This window comes from the organism of the source record quoted next, unplaced genomic scaffold (assembly GCF_019419815.1).
Source record: "Pyrus x bretschneideri cultivar Hongxiangsu unplaced genomic scaffold, Pyrus_bretschneideri_v1 Contig1, whole genome shotgun sequence".
Lineage (NCBI taxonomy): Eukaryota > Viridiplantae > Streptophyta > Magnoliopsida > Rosales > Rosaceae > Pyrus > Pyrus x bretschneideri.
The window spans coordinates 94,615-113,870 of record NW_025999390.1 but is presented as its reverse complement, the minus strand read 5'-3'; the positions used below and the strand labels follow the sequence as shown (position 1 = coordinate 113,870).

At 40.2% G+C, this 19,256-nt stretch overlaps 3 protein-coding genes across 5 annotated transcripts; 1 reads left to right on the top strand and 2 right to left on the bottom strand.

The window, feature by feature from the left end:
• Positions 1-3,728: 3,728 nt before the first annotated feature.
• On the bottom strand, positions 3,729-4,361 carry LOC103929155. Its single transcript, XM_018642943.1, has one exon. It carries the CDS (start codon positions 4,359-4,361, stop codon positions 3,729-3,731), a length of 633 nt encoding a protein of 210 aa, XP_018498459.1.
• Positions 4,362-12,007: 7,646 nt separating this feature from the next.
• Positions 12,008-15,101, top strand: LOC125473180 (ATP-dependent zinc metalloprotease FTSH, chloroplastic-like). The gene is made up of 5 exons (XM_048575657.1): positions 12,008-13,499; positions 13,738-13,984; positions 14,098-14,281; positions 14,411-14,582; positions 14,681-15,101. The coding sequence occupies exons 1-5, from the start codon at positions 12,159-12,161 to the stop codon at positions 14,900-14,902; spliced, it is 2,166 nt and encodes a 721-aa protein (XP_048431614.1). The 5' UTR covers positions 12,008-12,158; the 3' UTR covers positions 14,903-15,101.
• LOC103927119 (serine/threonine-protein kinase BSK1) lies at positions 15,001-19,008 on the bottom strand. Of its 3 annotated transcripts, none has more exons than XM_009336013.3 (9): positions 18,364-19,008; positions 18,100-18,235; positions 17,657-17,790; positions 17,352-17,457; positions 17,109-17,194; positions 16,405-16,593; positions 16,081-16,245; positions 15,892-16,005; positions 15,001-15,487 (listed from the first exon to the last, which is right to left on the bottom strand). In XM_009336013.3, exons 1-9 carry the CDS (start codon positions 18,991-18,993, stop codon positions 15,239-15,241), a joined length of 1,809 nt encoding a protein of 602 aa, XP_009334288.2. In that variant the 5' UTR covers positions 18,994-19,008; the 3' UTR covers positions 15,001-15,238. The 3 variants fall into 3 exon arrangements, with proteins under 3 accessions (XP_009334288.2, XP_048431703.1, XP_048431743.1); XM_048575746.1 differs by having other exon boundaries at positions 15,001-15,337; XM_048575786.1 differs by having other exon boundaries at positions 18,386-18,528.
• Between the last annotated feature and the right edge of the window lie 248 nt (positions 19,009-19,256).

Here is a 19,256-nt window from a genome sequence, read left to right as displayed (position 1 = left end):
CAAAAAAAAAAAAAAACTCTTGGGTTAATCGTTGTGTGAGTACTTTCTAAAAAGTCTCTTCCACTTTCTTTTTATATTATCCATTGTTATGGGTAGAGGTGGCAAATCAATCGATTGAGTTGTTAATGGATACCCATTTAATTTGACTTTACATTATCATCACCACCACTACCAATATCATATTTATTAACAATCTAATAGATTAATTTGTCACCTTAGTTATGGGTGATGAAATGTATGTGGTCACTCATATCATTGATTAATTCATTCAATTTCATATTACTATATGGCTTGATTTTCTGTGTTATGTGGTCTTTCTCAACTGTTTAGTGGTGGCTCCGCCTTCCCTTGGCGGCCTTGGCTCTTGGGTGCAACGGACTTGCTCTAGTTGCAGGTGATGATGGGTCAATGGATTGGTTTTAATTATTTTAGTTTAGTCTTGGTCTTCTTGTAAAATTGATGTCTAGGGTTTCTAGGTCTTCTTAGGTTTCACTAAAAGAAACGACTGCTTCGTCTATAGGGATGGCGTCGAGTTACCTTGATTTCGTGTTCGTAGTTTTGTGGGCATAGGTCTCATACTGATACTATGTGGATGTTGGTCCAACTAATTGGAGACATTCTCTACCGGTGGTTGAGACTGAGTTGCAGCGTGTGGAAAAGACTATGGAAGAAATGGTCGAAAGCTTTGCCACACTGTTGACGCTCACTGCATGAAATGGTTGAAAGCTTTGTAATCAATCAGTTTAGTTGGTTGAAGACCCCCTGAGTTGCATATTTTGTTCGAAGATAGTTCGGAATTTGTTTATGTATTGACATTTGAGGATAGGTACTTTATGTTGTGCGGGACACTTTTTTTCCTTCGATCGGAGTGAAATTCTCAGCAAGATTTTATTGAGACCAAGTATGCACACTATTCTCAGTTTGTTTGTATTCTAAATTTGCTTGCAATGAATTATCGTATTTCTCTAAAAAAAAAAAAAAAAAAAAAAAAAGCACCATCAACTATATTTGAAAAGTATGATAAAAATCCCTGAAAATAAATTTAATTTGATAAAAGAAATAAACTCTTTTAAAGATGCAAGCAAAATAAAACTTTGGTTTTCCTATGGGCCTGTCCTGGGTTTTCTTCGTAGTAGCTCCGCTGCATGCTTCATTTCATAGAAAACCTCAAAACGGCTTTATTTTATTATATTCCATCCATATTTCAATTTCATTAACTTAAAAATTCTGTTTCAAAAACTAAGTTGGGCTTGCAGAAAAACTAGTCAAGCGAAGCCCACGATGGGAAATAACTTTTGTCGTCATGAGAAGCAAAAGTGGGTCGGGAATGGTAGAGTTGTCATCGGGTCTGGAGCATTTCTTAATTGAGACAGATTTCATTTTGGAGTCTAGGGCTAGCTCAGAAAGAGAAAGAGAAAGAGAAAGAGAGAGTGATCGGCGAAGATGGGAGGAGGACACGGCGAGGGCATAACGTATAAGGGAATCACGGTGCATCAGCCTAAGCGGTGGCACACCCTCACCGGCAAAGGCATGTGTGCTGTGATGTGGTAAACTCCGTCTACTCTGCCGATTTCGTACATTAGCTTTGGTCAAATTTCTGCTATGTTGGATCTGCGTGCCTTTTTGTTTTAATCTTTTTTCTGGGTACACTTTCTAATGTTTTCGGAATTTCATGTTAAGGCACCGATTGTTAGGAACTTAGACCTGAAAATGCTAATAGGAAGAAATTGCAATTCATTCACTTGAATGTTGGGGTTCTTTCAAATACAAGTGGGGATCGATTGGTTAGGAACTTAGACATGAAAATACTAACAGGAAGAAATTAGAATTCACTTTAATGTTGGGATTCGAGTTGGGGATTGTGGCTGTTTAATATAATGGAGCTGAAATATCAACAAGTTCGTCTTGCTCGAGATTGAATTATGGGATTTCCTATAATGGCCAATATTTGGTTGTTGACTGGCGTATATAAAGCTATAGTATCACACATTACTTCGTTTTTTTTCTTTCTTTCAATCCGTGACCGGTTTAAGGTTGCTTTGGTGCTAGGCGTTAACTCTTGAGCATAGAGGACAATGGTAACTGAATGTGTATCGTTGGAATCATGCAATTTGGGATAAAGTTCAAGTTTGAACCTTGGAGAGGTTTACTATTGGTGTAAACCTCAGTCCCTGCATTGATATATTGCAGATTGAATGTATTATTCACTTTCTAAGTTTACTACTAACTTTGACTTATTTTTCTATTGAAATATTGCTTTGTGTATTTTTTTTCCTTGGTGCATTTCCGTGAAGCTTACTGTTTTTTTTTTCCTCAAAATTTTGATGCATCAGGTTTTGGGTGCTGTACAGGGCCAAGAAGGATGGTCCTGTAGTTTTGGTATGTGCTTCTCTTGTTTCACCTTTCTCTGCAATTTGATAAACTCAAGTTACTCTCTTTCTTAATATGTTTTTTAGGGTTGGAGACACCCCTGGGAGGGCCACGAGGATCATCATTAGGTACCGTTTATCCTTCTTTGTCTTAGCTAAAGATACTTGGCTAAGTTATCATATATACTCATATGATCCACTGTATTTTGTTTGCTTTATGTGATACTTTTCATTCTTTGATCAGTTGTGACGTTTGGGGAGTTGGGTTTGAACTTATGAACTCCTATTTAGAGTAGAGCTCTGGCTAGTGGCTACCAACTGGGTCTGATCAGTTGTAACTATGCTTACACACTGTTGATCGATGATTATATGCCTTTCATTTTAGAATTATGGCGTAGACTTAGTATTTAATATATATTTGAATGAAGTAAATTCTAAACACAAGGATCATGATGCCGAGTTTGGCTTGGTTTGATTTATGCTTGTTGAAACTCTGCTTCCTCCATGGTTTTCATTTGAAGAAAGGGGCCAGTAATTGAGTAAGTCCATGAGTTTGTGGACCAGTGCCTGTTATCCTTGTTTGCTTTTGTTTAAGGCCTTCAATTTTTTATTTTTTGGGTGTTCTCAAACAGACTTTATCGTTTCAGTAACTAATTTTTCGCATAGAAGGAAATGTCGGTAGAAAGAAATAATTGAAACGAGGCTTTACTGTATTGTTGCAGGTTCCTGTGGAAGAGCCAAGAGTCGATATCATAAACGGCTTATTAGGCGGGATACTAGTGAAAGCGTCATGTGGAGCATCTTTCTTGATTTCGGTATAATAAAGTGATTGTGAAGAAAAATATTGTGATATGAATGATGTTGATGACATCAAACTCCGTTTCAGAAAGTTATATTTATGATGCTTGTATTTTTTACACACCTTGTGAAGTTGAAACTACTTCCCTTTTTCGTTCCATTTTTCTTTCGCTTTAATTGTTTTAATTTTTCTGCAACTCATCTTGAAATCCCCCTGGAGGTGGAAAAATAAATCATATACTTGTACGTAAATAAGTTGCATGGAATGTAGAACTACAATTACACTACTTATTGGATCCCTGAAGCGGGAAAAGAGAGTTTATTGTACATAATCAAAGAATTGGTAACACCACAGTTACTCGATCACGGTAGGGCAGCCTAACGAAAAATGAACGAATCGTGACATCGTGGTTTGCAATTGCCGAGGAGGAGGGTATGAAGTTCCAACCGATGATCAACTGAATTAATGAATGGGTTAATTGAGGTAGTTAATTGGTAAGTATATTGAGAAGGGCGACTCTGGTGTCAATCAAACGTCTAAACATGCAGTCTAGCTCAGCTTCAAGGTCTTGAACGGCAATCTCGACAGCGTCCAATCTTTTGTTCGCACTTTGAAGCGCCGTCGCATCGCATGCATCGTACGTACACTCGTTGGCGGCCACTCACACGCATAAACTTGGACATGAACTGGAAGTAAGCCGATGATTTCTGCTCCAGCCATGGTACGGAAATCAGGGACAAAAGAGTCTCCACAATTGAAACGGCAGTCACCCTCACTTGACTGAGCACGTCTACAACTACCATAAGGTTGTAGTCCATATATACTTGTGAAGAATTAGAATTGGACCTGTTCCTTATTCCTTTGAGATATTTCAAGCACTTGAGCGTCTCCTTCTTTAGCTTCGTCCTGTAGCAGTTGTAGGCTGCAATCTTGTTACATTTGTCCGCTTCTCCGCTGCTGCTTCCTCGGTGCAACATGGTTTGAAGGTCTTGGAGATGTTCTTTCACGACCGAAAGAATGTCTTTGGAAATGCCGCACACATCCAGCATTCTTAGAGACGCTTCTGACACTTGATGAACCCATTTCTCCTGTCCGACGTCGTTGATGAGAGCTTGTTGGATCACCGGGGAGTGGAGAAGGTTATTGGCGGAGTTGTGTAGGTCTCTGAGAGTGTCAAAATTTGGGCATGCCATGGCCATTAATTCCTTCTGAAATTAATTGGATTTTATATGTAATTGAATGAGGTGATGGACAAATATGAGCGGCCAGATCAAGGATATGTCAATTGTTGAAGAGTTTGTGGAGTGGAGATTTAGATAGACAGATATATGCAAACTTGGTGATACGGTCTTGTATATATAGCTGGGGACCTTCATTAGCCAGAATATTTGGATCTAACTTGAGGAAGTATAGCAGGAAGAATCGGTTTGACGATCAGTAGGTACGGACTTGTGGAATTGTTTAGTTTAATTGGCAACATACACAGACAGCTAAGGCTCTATTTGATTAAGGGAGAGCAAGAACAACAAGAGCAGAGCAATTGGTAGGAGTAATTTGACAGGACGAAGCTTCCTTCCATGCATATTCCATTTAACATTAATTAATACAAAGTGTGGATATGTTACAGGTAGGTAAGGCAACAAATATGTTAAAGATATATATTGGTGTTGGTGATTAGACCACCGATAAGGCTGATCATACCATACATACAGGATGGAGGATACATGATACATGACACACGATACAAGCAGAGGATGAGGAGAGGGTGCCAGCCTGGTTCTGATTGGGGGAAAGCAGACATGAATATTAATACACAAAGATATTAGGCACTAATGGGCTTAATTAAATCAATTAATTAAACAAATATTTGTTTCTTAATGTTGTTAGACTGGCTTAAATGATCTCATCACTAGTTGTTTATATATTACAAGTGTGCATATGCTTTTTCGTGTCTCCATGTATACGACATGGTACTCAACACAACTACTGATATATTTATGTGGGTAGATATGTTTGAACATGAGACCAAATCATTCCACAGTTGGGCAAGTTAAAACAAGAGAGCTTCTAAGAAGTTCAAGTGAAACTTCACGGATACTCAGATACATACATGCTACTCCTCCAATCCGATCGTGCATCTGTACCACATATAAAATATGAAACATTGAAAAACCATGTATGATAGAAGATTAATTTACACACACACACACACACACATGCTAATTAGGAGGATGCCGTAACACAATAACACGGACGTGTGCATGATGGAGCTGCATGAATACACAACTTTACATACAATACAACATGCGTGCTTTCGTCATTTACATATGATAATGGTATACAGTTATGGTAGTCCAGAAAGGCCATAAGCACACCAATGGAAGCCTAACCTCACCTTAATATCCAATTCAAAACAAACTTAAAACCTCATCTCCTACTCTCCTGAAGGGGGAAAGGAAAAAGAAAAGGGGAAGGGATGGGATCCTGAATCCTCACCCATGTATATCCTCTTCCAAAATCCTTGAGAAAAGGGATTAACAAAAAACGACAAATAATGAATGAACGGATGGATGGATGGATGGCATATCGAACGCGTAGGCGCAACCCAAGCAACAACAATCCAATTCCAATAATTTATCATTTTATGGTGCCGTTTCTTCGAAACTTTGAAGCAGAGATAGCAGAACCAGAAAACTTGTTCAATAAAAAATCCTAGTGAAAAACGGGTCTTCCAGTAAAAATATCTAGAGAACAAACACCCAAATAAAATATAAACAATTCACAGTTCTCAGGTAGCCACGATTCATAATTTAGACTCTTTATTTATTTATTTTCCTATAAAATTGAGTCAACTTTCTTTAACATTCATTTCCCCTCTAATCTAGTATCTGCAGAAAAATAAACAAAAATAAACATTCTGTTGTAAAATCGACGATGTGTGTACAATGGAATAAATAAAACAAGATACAAAATTTACGAGGTTCCTCTACAGTCAGTGTGACTGGAGTACGTCCTCAGGTAGCAATGATGCTTTCATTATAATTTGAAATAATAGGAGTACAAAGATAACTCTATGTATTCTCTCCTCTCATCTTCCTCTTTTTCTTTTTCTGCTCTATCTTCGAAGCATACGGAGTGCTCTATTTATAGAGCAACTCCAAGCACACATCTTTGACAAATGATCTCCACATATCAAAATTTTGCCAAGGTTTTCAACCCTTTGGCAACGTTTTCAATGTTGTGGCAGGTATTCAATACTGTGGGCATTCATTACCCACTAGTATTTTCAACACTCCCCCTTGGATGCCCACATATCAACATGAGTTGCCTCGTTAAGACCTTGATCTATTTTTGGATGCTCCCCCTTGATGAGTATCTCCCCCTGATTTCAAATTATTTAAGCTGATCATTGATCCTGCTGCTTTAGTCTTTTAGCGGTGATAGTTGCCGAAAGAGGTGTTTCACTTGTTGTTAACTTTCCACAGACTTGTTCTTGAACTGGGTTGGAGGGCCTTTCTGCTAGACTTCCTCCAAAGATCTGAATTTACCTATTTTATCTGGACCTGAATTTGATTCAAGGGTGGTGGACACTTGATCTTGAATCGGACTTGTGATTTCTTCAAAGGCCGTCCAGGCTTGATCTTGAATGAAATTGGATCATGAGGAGCTTCATGTGACAAGTGATCTTAGGCTTTGTCGAGGATGAACTGACATGTGTTTGTTGTGGTTGTCTCCACATGCTTCAATATATCATTTTCACTTGCCTTACTTTCTCTCCTTGCAGAAGTGATATTTTCCTTATGCAGGTTTGGCATCTTCTCTTGTAGTATTTGTCATCTGATACAGGAGTGGAATGCAAACCTTGTATTTGAATGGACCATCACTTCTTGGTGGCAGCGCAAGTTTGAGTGGAGGTTCCGACATATTGCTTTCTTTATCCTTGTCTTGGCAGGTAAGAACAAGGACAAAGGAAAGGACAGGGAGATTGCATGATATGAGATACTCTTGCTCTCGTCCCTGATGATATGAGATACTCTTACTCTGGTGTGACTTGTTTGTAGAGGTATTCTCAGAGAGGGGGGAAACTGAGTATTTCGACATACTTTGTGAAAGATGCATTCTCGGAGATGAGGAAGAGTTAGATATTTTTCAGTTCTGCCTTGCCGTGGAGGACAAAGGTTGACATATATATTGATTTTCCAATAGCAGGTAGTAAAGCTGTGCCTTTACTCTTGTCAGCAACTGTGGTGTAATTAGAACAGTAAGATTCACGTGTTTTCAACTTTATCAGAAATCTTTGACAAAGTTGCACGTGATATCCAAGAGCTGAGATTGCGTCTGAGAAATGTTGACAGACGTCATACAGGGAAATCCAGCTTTTGAGATTCGAAAATCGGTGTCTCTTCAATTTTTGAATAAGTGGTCCTGTTGTCCCTCCTTTTATAGAGATATCAATTTTGTTCAGTAACACTCAAAAAATTGTTGCCTGCAGAAATTTCCCTTTCTTGCATTTCTGAGATTTTATTTGACTTCCTTCATCATTTCTGAAAATGGCTTGCCCATCTAACATTTGTTTAGATTTGAGTCTCAGGATTGATACAGACGAGCAGCATCAGGATAACATATGGCGCCCGTCCTTCTCAACTTCTAATGGTCCTCTTACGGTTGGGGACTCTGTGATGAAGAATAACATAACTGCTACAGTGGTAGCCAGAAATCTTCTCACTCCAAAGGACAACAGAATCCTTTCAAACCGGTCTGATGAGGCGGCCGTTCAAGACTCATTGGCTCTCAGTGTTCAATGTGCGGGTTCTGTATCCAATATGGGACAGCGCCTACTTGCTCGAACTCACCAAGTTGAATCATTAATGGCTGAGGTGGCAAGTCTTAAACAAGAGATTAGAGGGCTCAAGCATGAGAATAGAGTGTTACACATGCTTGCAAATAATTACTCTACGAGCATGAAAAGAAAGCTCGACCAGCTACTGGAATCCGAAGGTCGGACTCAAAATGACAATCGGGGGTTCGAGTCTTTATTCCAAAGACATCCATTGTCTTAGCTGTCTGGAGTTCCACCAAGTATTGAGACTCCAAATAATCAACTTCTGGTGTTTTCCCCTTCTAGGGTACTTCCGAGTACTGAGGCTTCACATGAGTAACCTTTGTGAAGGTTCCCTTCTGTTTGTTTGTTTTAACTCATGTGTATGTAATTTCTCGGAGATATTAATATATAAGCTTTATTTCATTCAGTGTATTGTGTTAAATACAATAAAGCATATATTTCACTAAGATGTGGTACTTCTGGACCAAATATCAATTTATCTTTACCCTCGCGAAGATAAATGATCATTCTTAGTGTCTAAATCATTTGAGTATTCAACTCATAATCTTCAATCCATACGATTCTTTAATGTCATAAATATCATGGATAAGATTCGTGTTGGCATATTGTTCGATTCTGCAGTTCGAGACAATATTTCTCTCAACACTTTATAATCTTTCTTGACTCTTCAGGAGTCCCAATTTAATATCATCAACTCTTGCAAGAGATTTTAGTATGTTGCAACAATACCATAATGAAAATACTCACTAAGGCAATTTATACCATCCATTGGTATTGAGTACATATTTTATGCTTTACCCTTATGGGGTTTTCTTCAAGCAATTTGAATCCTTCAGGGATTTTCTACATTTCATGACACATTTTCCTTTAGAATTTATACAGAGCAATTCGCTTCCATGTATATTTGAGGGATTTACTCATGGAGATATGATGTGGGCGACTCATAACCCTTTGTATATAATTCTCCATTCATATGAACTCCTTTACAACCTTGTGTCATATCATGTGAGTGTATTTCACAGTATTACAAATGCCCATATGTAACCTTCTAGGTTCAACATCTTTTGGCTATTTGTATTGTATCCAAGTATATAAGTCTATTTTTCCACGTTCTTACAAAATTGTAATGGAATTGCCTATTTCCATTTTTGGCCCATAATTTCATTGATGGAAAAAGAACGGGACTCAATATCACCACAGCTCATTGATGAATTTAGTAGCTACTTGTAAGAACCAAAATTACCATTGGTTATCATCAATTTTTGATCCCATATTCTCATGTGCATGCGCATGCATAAAAACTTTTCATTTCTTTTGGGATATCCATTGCCTCTTCAAGGGCATTACACTATCTCTTCCAGGATAGTTATAGTTTAGAGAATACAGATCATAACCTCCTCTTGAGCGTTATAGAGCTTGGATTTTTAATCTCCACTTCGGGAGTTAAGTCATTGGAACTTATACGTTTGTCATGCTTCATGCATGAGACATCAATATTCCCATATCCGCGGATTAACCTTTTCGGGACAAGTATCCTTGCGGCAACTGTTATGCGTTTGGCATGTGACAGTTATGCAATAGTTCAGTAGTGCCATATTCTTCTTCTTTCGAAGGACTGAACCTTTTGAGTCTGAGGATCTGCCACGCTTCAGGCGTGCAACAGATAAATCATTTGCTGCCATATTATTTTGTTCAATAGGGACATTAATTCTTGTAGGCACACTTGCAGCAAGTATATGTGATTTTATCATTTTCGTTGCATCATTAAATGCATTTGGCATTTGATTTGCATATCGTTGCATCATTCAATTATTCTCACTTTGTTTTGTATATTGATTGCTTCATGAATCAAAATACGACAAATTCTCTTCGTTCTTCTGGAACGGTTTTTTCTCATCATTCTTCTGGAATGATATTTGCTCATCGTTCTTCTGAAACAAAGTTATTTTCTCCCCCTAACGGCAGGAAAACTGTCTTATCAAAATGACAGTCCGCAAACCACGCGGTAAATATATCCCCAGTCAAGGGTTTTAAATATTGAATGATAGATGATGTTTAACATCAATGCCTAATCCGTAATGATGCTTCATTTCAGTATGTTGTGGCAGTGCAATAGGCACATAGATAACACAACCAAAAACTCGTAAATATATAATGTTTGGCTGGTTCCCAAACACGAGTTGTACTGAGAAGTATTGATGGTTGTCAACAGGTCTCAACCAAATCAATAATGCATCATGTAAAATGACATGTACCCATGTAAAAACTGGCAATTTTATTTTCATCAGCAGAACGCGGGTAATTAATTTCATCCGCTTAATAAATACTTCTGCTAAACCATTTTTGAGTATGGACATAAGGAACTTCTGGTCCTTATTTAATAGTCTTACAGACCGAGACTCTTATGGCTTTTTTTATTGCAATTAAGTTGAGGCACTGCGGCACTTCAAACTTAAGATACTTATCAAGGAACTTTATGTCCTAATCTTGAGGATCAAGGGACTTTATATCCGATCTTTTTGTTTGATGGAACTTCAGGTCCAATCATTTTTATTTGATGAGGATCAAGAAACTGCAGGTTCTGATCTGATCAAGGAACTTCGGGTCCAGTATGTACTCATCGTAACAAAAGAAGTACAATAAATAAATTAAAGCAATAGGCGGTAATTTCAGCCATAATGAATAAATTGCATTTAAGTAAATAAAGCTTGTGACAAGGGCTTTAATTCAGCACCATTCACATAAATCAAAACTTAAAGCAGTAGGCGGTAAAACCGTCCATGATAAATAAATTACTTTAAAGTAAATAGAACTTGTGAAAGGGTTTTAAACCAACACAAATTCACATAAATAACAAGAAGTATCATATCTCCTTTTATTTATTATTTTTCTTTCTTTTGTCAGTACTTATTCAAAGTTTACTATTGTTACTTTTCTGATTTCTGCAACATGGTGCCATGCACCAACAGAAACCATTTAAATGATTTTGACTAAATGGTGTCATGCACTATTCAAATCATTTTTTATATATATATTTTTCTTATGTTGCAGTCAACATCCCTTTTTTTCTTCTTTCTCTGTCTCTACCAGTCTCAAAACGCAGGGCCAGCTGGGTAGTTATGGAAGTTGCCCAAATTCAATTCAATCCAAAAGGCTACAAGAGACTGGCGTTGTTCTTGCATGACCCAGGGAACATGTCATCGTTAAGCAAGAACTTCCTTACAGAGACATAGATGACAGTGGGGTTGACAGAGGCACAAGAGAGGGAGGCCTGTGTGGATTCATTCTTGCCATCACCATCTCAAACAACCAAGTATTCATGGGAGTTCTCAAGATTCGTTGAAAACAACGTGATCTGGGTTTCCAAGTCTGATGAGATTCTTCTGGATCTCTGGAAACCAGTTGTCAAGTACGAGTTTTCTCATCTCGTGACGACTTCAGGTCGTAAATTTCAATTCTCACCGGAATTCGGTGGGGCGCTTCTGGCGCAGTGGGAGAGACGAAAAATGGACATACCTTTTGTTCTGTGAGATTTTAGATGACGGAGGTGAGAGGTGGATAGTGCTTCATCGGATTTATGGCGTTGTGCTTTCCACTGACATAAGAGCTTTTCGTGCTGATAACGTGTTGTAAAATCGACGATGTGTGTACAATGGAATAAATAAAACAAGACACAAAATTTACGAGGTTCCTCTACAGTCAGTGTGACTGGAGTACGTCCTCAGGTAGCAATGATGCTTTCATTATAATTTGAAATAATAGGAGTACAAAGATAACTCTATGTATTCTCTCCTCTCATCTTCCTCTTTTTCTTTTTCTGCTCTATCTTCGAAGCATACGGAGTGCTCTATTTATAGAGCAACTCCAAGCACACATCTTTGACAAATGATCTCCACATATCAAAATTTTGCCAAGGTTTTCAACCCTTTGGCAACGTTTTCAATGTTGTGGCAGGTATTCAATACTGTGGGCATTCATTACCCACTAGTATTTTCAACACATTCCTAATTTCGAAAGAAATAGCTGAATTTTTATCCAACAGATAACAGATAACAGATAACAGATAACAGAAAACAAGAGGGAGAGGAGGAGAAGGGGAGAGGGAGACCCAACATCAAACACCAGCCAACCCAAACCGACCCAAGCCATGGCTTCCGCCACCAACGCCTTGCTCTCTTCCAATTTCTTCGGAACCACCACAATCCTCCACTCTCCTCCCACCCCTAAAACCACCTCTAAATCCAAATCATCCCTCCCACTTCCCCTGCCCTTCTTCTCCCAGCGAAAGCTTTTCGCCACCAAAAACATCTTCAACTCTAAACCCGATTCACAGCCATTCAAATCAGCAACTTCCCAAGCCACTTTAGCCGCCTTGCTCTTCTCTTTTCTCACGCCACAACGCGCCCTAGCCATAGACAACACGCCCACTCCCACTCCCACTCCGCCACTTGTGCTCCAAGCCCAGCCTTCCAAACCTAACGCCTCCTCTCCTTTCTCCCAAAACCTCCTCCTCAACGCCCCTAAGCCCCAATCCCAGGTCACCACTGACCTCCCCGAAGGCAGCCAATGGCGCTACAGCGAGTTCCTCAACGCCGTCAAGAAGGGCAAGGTCGAGAGAGTCAGGTTCGTCAAAGACGGTTCTGCCCTTCAGCTAACTGCCGTCGATGGCCGCCGCGCCTCCGTCGTTGTCCCCAACGACCCTGACCTCATCGACATTTTGGCCATGAACGGCGTCGATATTTCCGTCTCCGAAGGCGATTCGGGAGGTGGCCTATTCAATTTCATCGGCAATTTGTTGTTCCCAATCTTGGCCTTTGCCGGATTGTTCCTTCTTTTTCGGCGAGCTGGTGGAGGCCCAGGAGGGCCAGGCGGGCTGGGCGGCCCCATGGATTTCGGAAGGTCCAAGTCCAAATTCCAAGAAGTTCCAGAGACGGGGGTGACTTTCTCCGATGTAGCTGGAGCTGACCAAGCAAAATTGGAGCTGCAGGAGGTGGTGGATTTCTTGAAGAACCCAGACAAGTACACCGCCCTCGGTGCCAAAATCCCAAAAGGATGTCTTTTGGTGGGTCCACCTGGTACCGGCAAGACCCTTCTGGCTCGCGCCGTGGCCGGAGAGGCTGGGACCCCGTTTTTCTCGTGCGCGGCTTCCGAGTTCGTGGAGTTGTTTGTGGGAGTGGGGGCGTCGAGAGTGCGGGACTTGTTCGAGAAGGCCAAGTCGAAAGCGCCGTGCATTGTGTTCATCGATGAGATAGATGCGGTGGGGAGGCAGAGAGGCGCGGGGATGGGCGGCGGGAATGATGAGAGGGAGCAGACTATTAATCAGCTGCTGACGGAGATGGATGGGTTTTCTGGTAATTCCGGTGTGATTGTTTTGGCGGCAACCAACAGGCCGGATGTTCTTGACTCGGCGTTGTTGAGGCCCGGAAGGTTTGACCGACAGGTGACCGTCGACAGGCCCGATGTTGCTGGCAGAGTTAAAATACTGCAGGTGAGTAACTAATGCCTGGTATGAGGACTAGGCTACTAGCTTATCATTCTTAATTAGCATGAAATCCATATACATATATGCTTAAGCAATTATTTTCTGTAAATTGTATTTTATGCATGCTTGTAAACCGTTTTAGTTTGCACGTTTGCTCGAGTTTTAAGTGTGGTTGAAGGTGTTATGCTAGAATTGTACATTCCACATTCTCTCAAGTCTCAGCTGAAGCATTTTTGAATGGCAGGTGCACTCTAGAGGGAAGGCGCTTGCTAAGGATGTGGACTTTGACAAAATTGCGAGGAGAACACCCGGTTTCACTGGCGCCGATCTGCAGAACCTGATGAACGAGGCTGCCATTCTCGCAGCCAGACGTGACCTCAAAGAAATAAGTAAGGATGAGATCGCCGATGCTCTGGAGCGGATCATTGCTGGACCAGAGAAGAAAAATGCTGTTGTCTCTGAAGACAAGAAGAAATTAGTCGCCTACCATGGTATATACATAGAACAAGATCAGTTCTCCCCTCATATCCGATGTTAACTCGTGATTTTGCTATCATCCGATGTTAACCATGGTTTATTCATCTATTCCGTGACTTCTTTACAGAGGCGGGGCATGCTCTTGTTGGTGCATTGATGCCTGAATATGATCCTGTTGCTAAGATATCCATCATCCCTCGTGGCCAAGCTGGCGGTTTCACCTTCTTCGCTCCAAGTGAAGAGAGACTTGAGTCTGGACTGTACAGTAGAAGCTACCTGGAGAATCAAATGGTTGTTGCCCTCGGTGGAAGGTCAGTTATTCAAACTCTTCGTTTTAAACTGCTTTCAAACAGTCTATTCATTCTTCCGTTTTGCATTTGGGCTGTATTGAAGATTGTGTGGGAACTTATGTTCTGAACCCGGTCTCCATTTTGTTGCAGGGTTGCGGAAGAAGTTAGCTTTGGTCAGGAGAATGTGACAACAGGGGCATCAAGCGACTTCATGCGAGTTTCAAGGGTGGCAAGGCAGATGGTTGAGAGATTTGGATTCAGCAAAAAGATTGGACAAATTGCGGTGGGTGCCTCTGGTGGCAATCCCTTCTTAGGGCAAATGGTACTATAAACGATTACTTACCGTAGTTTATTCACTGTTTCATCATATGCCTATGAGATACAAGAGAACTGATGGAAAATGTATGTTTGAATTTGCAGATGTCGTCCCAAAAGGACTACTCCATGGCAACTGCTGATATTGTGGATGGAGAGGTTAGGGAATTGGTAGAGACAGCTTATTCGAGGGCCACACAGATCATCACAACTCACATCGATATCCTCCACAAACTTGCCCAGCTCCTCATAGAGAAGGAAACTGTTGATGGTGAAGAATTCATGAGCCTCTTCATTGATGGAAAGGCCGAGCTATACGTTGGATAGCTGGATAGACACTAGACTCGAGCAAATTCACGTATTAACCATCGCTCCGTGACATCATAAAAATGATGTATCACAAGTTTCATATACACAAGTACACATTAAGAACCAATTAGTTATTCAATGAAAAATTAGAGGAAAAGAATGGCGCGGTACTTGATACACAAGATACAAGCATCTCCCTCTACCTATATATTGCACACGTCTGGACTGATACAACTTTCTCCTACCCCATTGTACTCGATAACCCTATACTTCTGTTACAAGTTACAACAGCTGAAGCAACTTCAATGCAACAAAAAATAATTACAGAGCATTTCAGGATCCTCTTCTCTCCCATCATCTCCCTCCGCGACGTCTTTTTTCTTCAAGGCCAGCAGCCTCATTCAGCATGTCGGCTGCATCCTTGTGCATATCTAGCTTGGCAAGAGCAACTCCCTGCATGTAAAATGCAGTGGACCAGTCAGGGTAGACACATTGTGCTTGCATTGCATCTCGGAGGGCAGCATCTGGCTGTTCACAAAGGAGATAACATAGACTTCTTCTTGCACACACCGTAGGGGAAACCGTAGTCCCAACATCTTTGAACTGTAATATCAGTTCTATGAAATTAATGAATCATAACAAAGGGAACATTGCAGAAAAATTATGGCTGTAAATCTAAACATCATGACATGAATCATCAGCCCCTTATAAATCCTCTGTACTGTATGAAGTTCTGCACAGTTCAAGAAGACAATGTGCCAATTACAAAAACTGCTTAGACTCTCATATGAATATGGTTTTTCTCAACATCACGATCGAGATTTCATTTATCAACAAACTTCCAGCAGCACTGTCCCTTGTACGATGAAATCGTGATAAATTCAACACTCATTATCTAGGGGAGAAGAATTGAACTACCCTAATCCCTGAAAGACTCACCAGGTTCAAAGTTGTTGATACTTTCCCCTTGGGCACAACACATTCTCTGTATATTACAGAACAAATACCTGGGAATAGCAGTCTATTGCAGATCTAAAATCTTTGTCACGAAACGCCAAGTCCCCATGTTTTCTTGCCTCCAACATATCTTTCATTTGCTGAGTCCATTCTTGGAAAGACAACTAATGCCAAAGACAAAAACTTTCAGAAGGGCAACCAGAGAACCATCTAAACCTACTTTTGCACAATTCAATTACCTCATTGCTTCCTTCATCATCTTTGTAGTGTGTCATTAACAAAATCTGATGGATGGCCGTAAGGTCCATCCTTGAACAGGCATCACCCATGGCTGAAAGAGGATGTTGTGGAGTCGGAGGTGCTTCCTCGTGCTTAGGAATTCCCAGCATCACATAAGAAGGGACCTACAAAGCATCATCATCGTCATAAAAAAAACGCTGACTAAGCATGTTTGGGATTATGTAAAGGTATTTAAAATTGCTGTGATGGTAATATTTACGAGACAAACTTAAAGAAGATAACAAATCATTGCATTCACGTGGGGAAAAGACAAGAAGACTTGCATCAGATTTATTTTGCAATGGAGCAACTGTTACAACAAGGTCCTTGATATTTGGTCGCTCCCTGGGTTCATATTGCAAACATCGTGAGGCAAGATCAAAGACCACAGTTGCTTCTTCAGTTGAAAATTTTCCCTCCAGATGTGAATCCATTAAGAGAAGAATGTTTTTTCCACGAATCATATCAATAGCCTGCATCAACACAAACATCGATTCTAAGGAGATTCTGTTTATCAAAACCAGCCTACATAATTATGTACTAGAAACTACGAGATTATCCAGACAAAATCAGAGGAATAGAGGAATAAAATTATGATCCAAGCTACAAGCTGCTCTTCGACATCAGTGTCTTGCGATCAATCTCAACCTATTACTTCAACTATCACAAATTCAATATCAGTTAAAAAAATAAATATTAGTAAATAAATAACCGCTACAAGGAAAGTCAACTCATGTGTGCAAAACTTATTTTGTGTATATGCAACTATATTTTACCACCACACGCTAAAAACAAGGGGTTCCCTAATGCCGAGTACTAAACACGTATGAGCAAGAGGCATTTTAACAAACAACTCCTCTGTGATCATACTGAATCTGGACTTCTGCACAACTCAAATAGAAGAAGCACTGCATTTTAACTATTAGATTATGGGTCCATTCCAAACCGACTGACTGCAGAACAAGTGCATGGCACAGTAAATACTTACATGACTGGGAGGGATGTGTTTTCCACTGAGCAGATCCAAAAGGACAGTCCCAAAGCTGAATGTAACAGTTTCTGGAGTGACCCTTCCTGCAGCATCCACACAACGTATGGAAGAAACTTGTCAAAGGCTTCATTAAGCCCAGCAGATTATACAATATCACTCCTGCTTCATATAATCTTACTCACTGCCTCGGTTAGAGTTCAGTTTATCCCTCCCTAAGGTGTATAAAAAATAAACAATTACCATTTCTTAGATATTCAGGAGGTGTGTACGCAAGATTGGTGCTGTAACTTTTTCCATCCTTGCTGTTTTTCATCAATCCAAAACACGAAAGCCGAGGATCACCGTTCTGCCAACACCATCCACAAAATGACCACTTTGATGTCATATAAATCCATGCAGTTTTCAGATAAAAAGTCTTAACACAGGAAGAAATATGTGTACTTATCAAAAAAGGGCCAGTGATCTGTGATTAATATTATCTCACTGCTTGTAAAAACTGAAAAACTAAATATTCAAATTTTGGGGAAGGAAATTCGAGACAACACCTCATCAAAGAGAACCCTATATGCATTTAAGTCATGGTACAACGGGTGGCCTTCACTATTGCAGTAATCCAACGCTTCGGCAATGTTCAGAGCAACTCTTAGTCGCAGAGCCCACTCAATGGTCTGATTCTCCCCTGTCAAGAAAGTTTGAGAGGAATTTATATCTCGAGCACTTTGAAAAGTTATAGGCAATAAATTTCCAACGTCACTTGTCAAGAATATGAGAATGGGAAAAGCAAAAAAGCAGTCACATTTTGAAATGAAAATAGCATACGTGTAGATAATGAATCAGCTTTGTGGAAGTGGTTTGAGATTACAATATTAGAGGCTCGAGCAGAACAAATGCATTTATTTCAAGCAATGTGTCAAACCTGTTGTCTAGAAATGAAAATCCAAGAATTGTATAAGAAACAAAGTCATTGAAGAATATAGGAGGCACAAACAGTGGAAGAGATGTTTGGCAAGGGTATCATTAGGCATGTACTCCGCCACCAGCAGCCTCTCGTCGCCGTCGCAGCAATACCCTATCAAATTGGCAAGCCTTTTGTGCCTCAGCTTCCCAACGCCCCAAGCTTCATCCTATTCCCCAAAGTTCAAATTTCTCAATTCAATTGGAAATGGAAAACCCTAATCACAATTCCCAGATGGAGGGATAATAATAAATAATGAATGGAGAAGAAGGAGAGAGAGTGTGTGTGATTATATACGGCGAATTGCTTGGGGTCAGACCAGGCCAATTTAGAAAATTTCTTGACGGCAATCCAACGACGGTTATCTTGGTTCTGGAGGCGGCCCTTGTAGACGACATTGGGGGCTTTCTCACCGCTCTTGGAGACGATGAAGTTGGAGCTGAAGTTATTTGTGGCGCCTTTCAAGTCGGCCAGCGAGAATTCCGAGAATCCAGGCACTGCTCCGGCTCCGGCGGCATCGGCTCGACCGTTGGACGGTTGAGGAGTGCGGTTGGCGGCGGCGAAGGCGCTGAAGGTGTCCAAGGGGTGGTGCTGGTGTTGACGTGCATGTATAAAAGACGACTCGCAGCACCCCATAACTCGGCCAAGTTGACTCAGTGCCGCTTTCTTTTCCTTGGCAATGGCAATGGCATTGCTTGCTTGCTTGCCTGCCTGTGTTCTCTCTCTGTCTGCACTGGCAAAGCCTCTGTCTCTCTCCCTGTTTCCTCCAACAGTTGAATTTCCTTTCCATATGTTTCTAAAAAAAAAAATTGTCCTTTCCATACCATCAAGGGTATTATGGTAATTATAGCTTCGCATCCAGCAGAGACCAATCTCTGCCTTTTTTTTTTTCCTTTTTCTAATTTTCTTGAGAGCTACTGCACCCATTCAGTTATCTTATTTTGTCACCTACGTTATATTTACATCTATTATAAAAAGTTAAAAAATTAAAATGTTATTTTCTCACTCAGTATTATTCCTAAAATAACCCTATATATAATTAGAGATAAATTTCTCTTAAAAAAAGAATATAAACAAATAATATTACTTTTTTCTAAAAGCCATAAAAAAAAGGAACAAAAAAACCCCGAGGTCTTCTAATCTTCAGCCTACACGTTTGATCAGGATTGAAAATGGAGGTGCTTACTCAA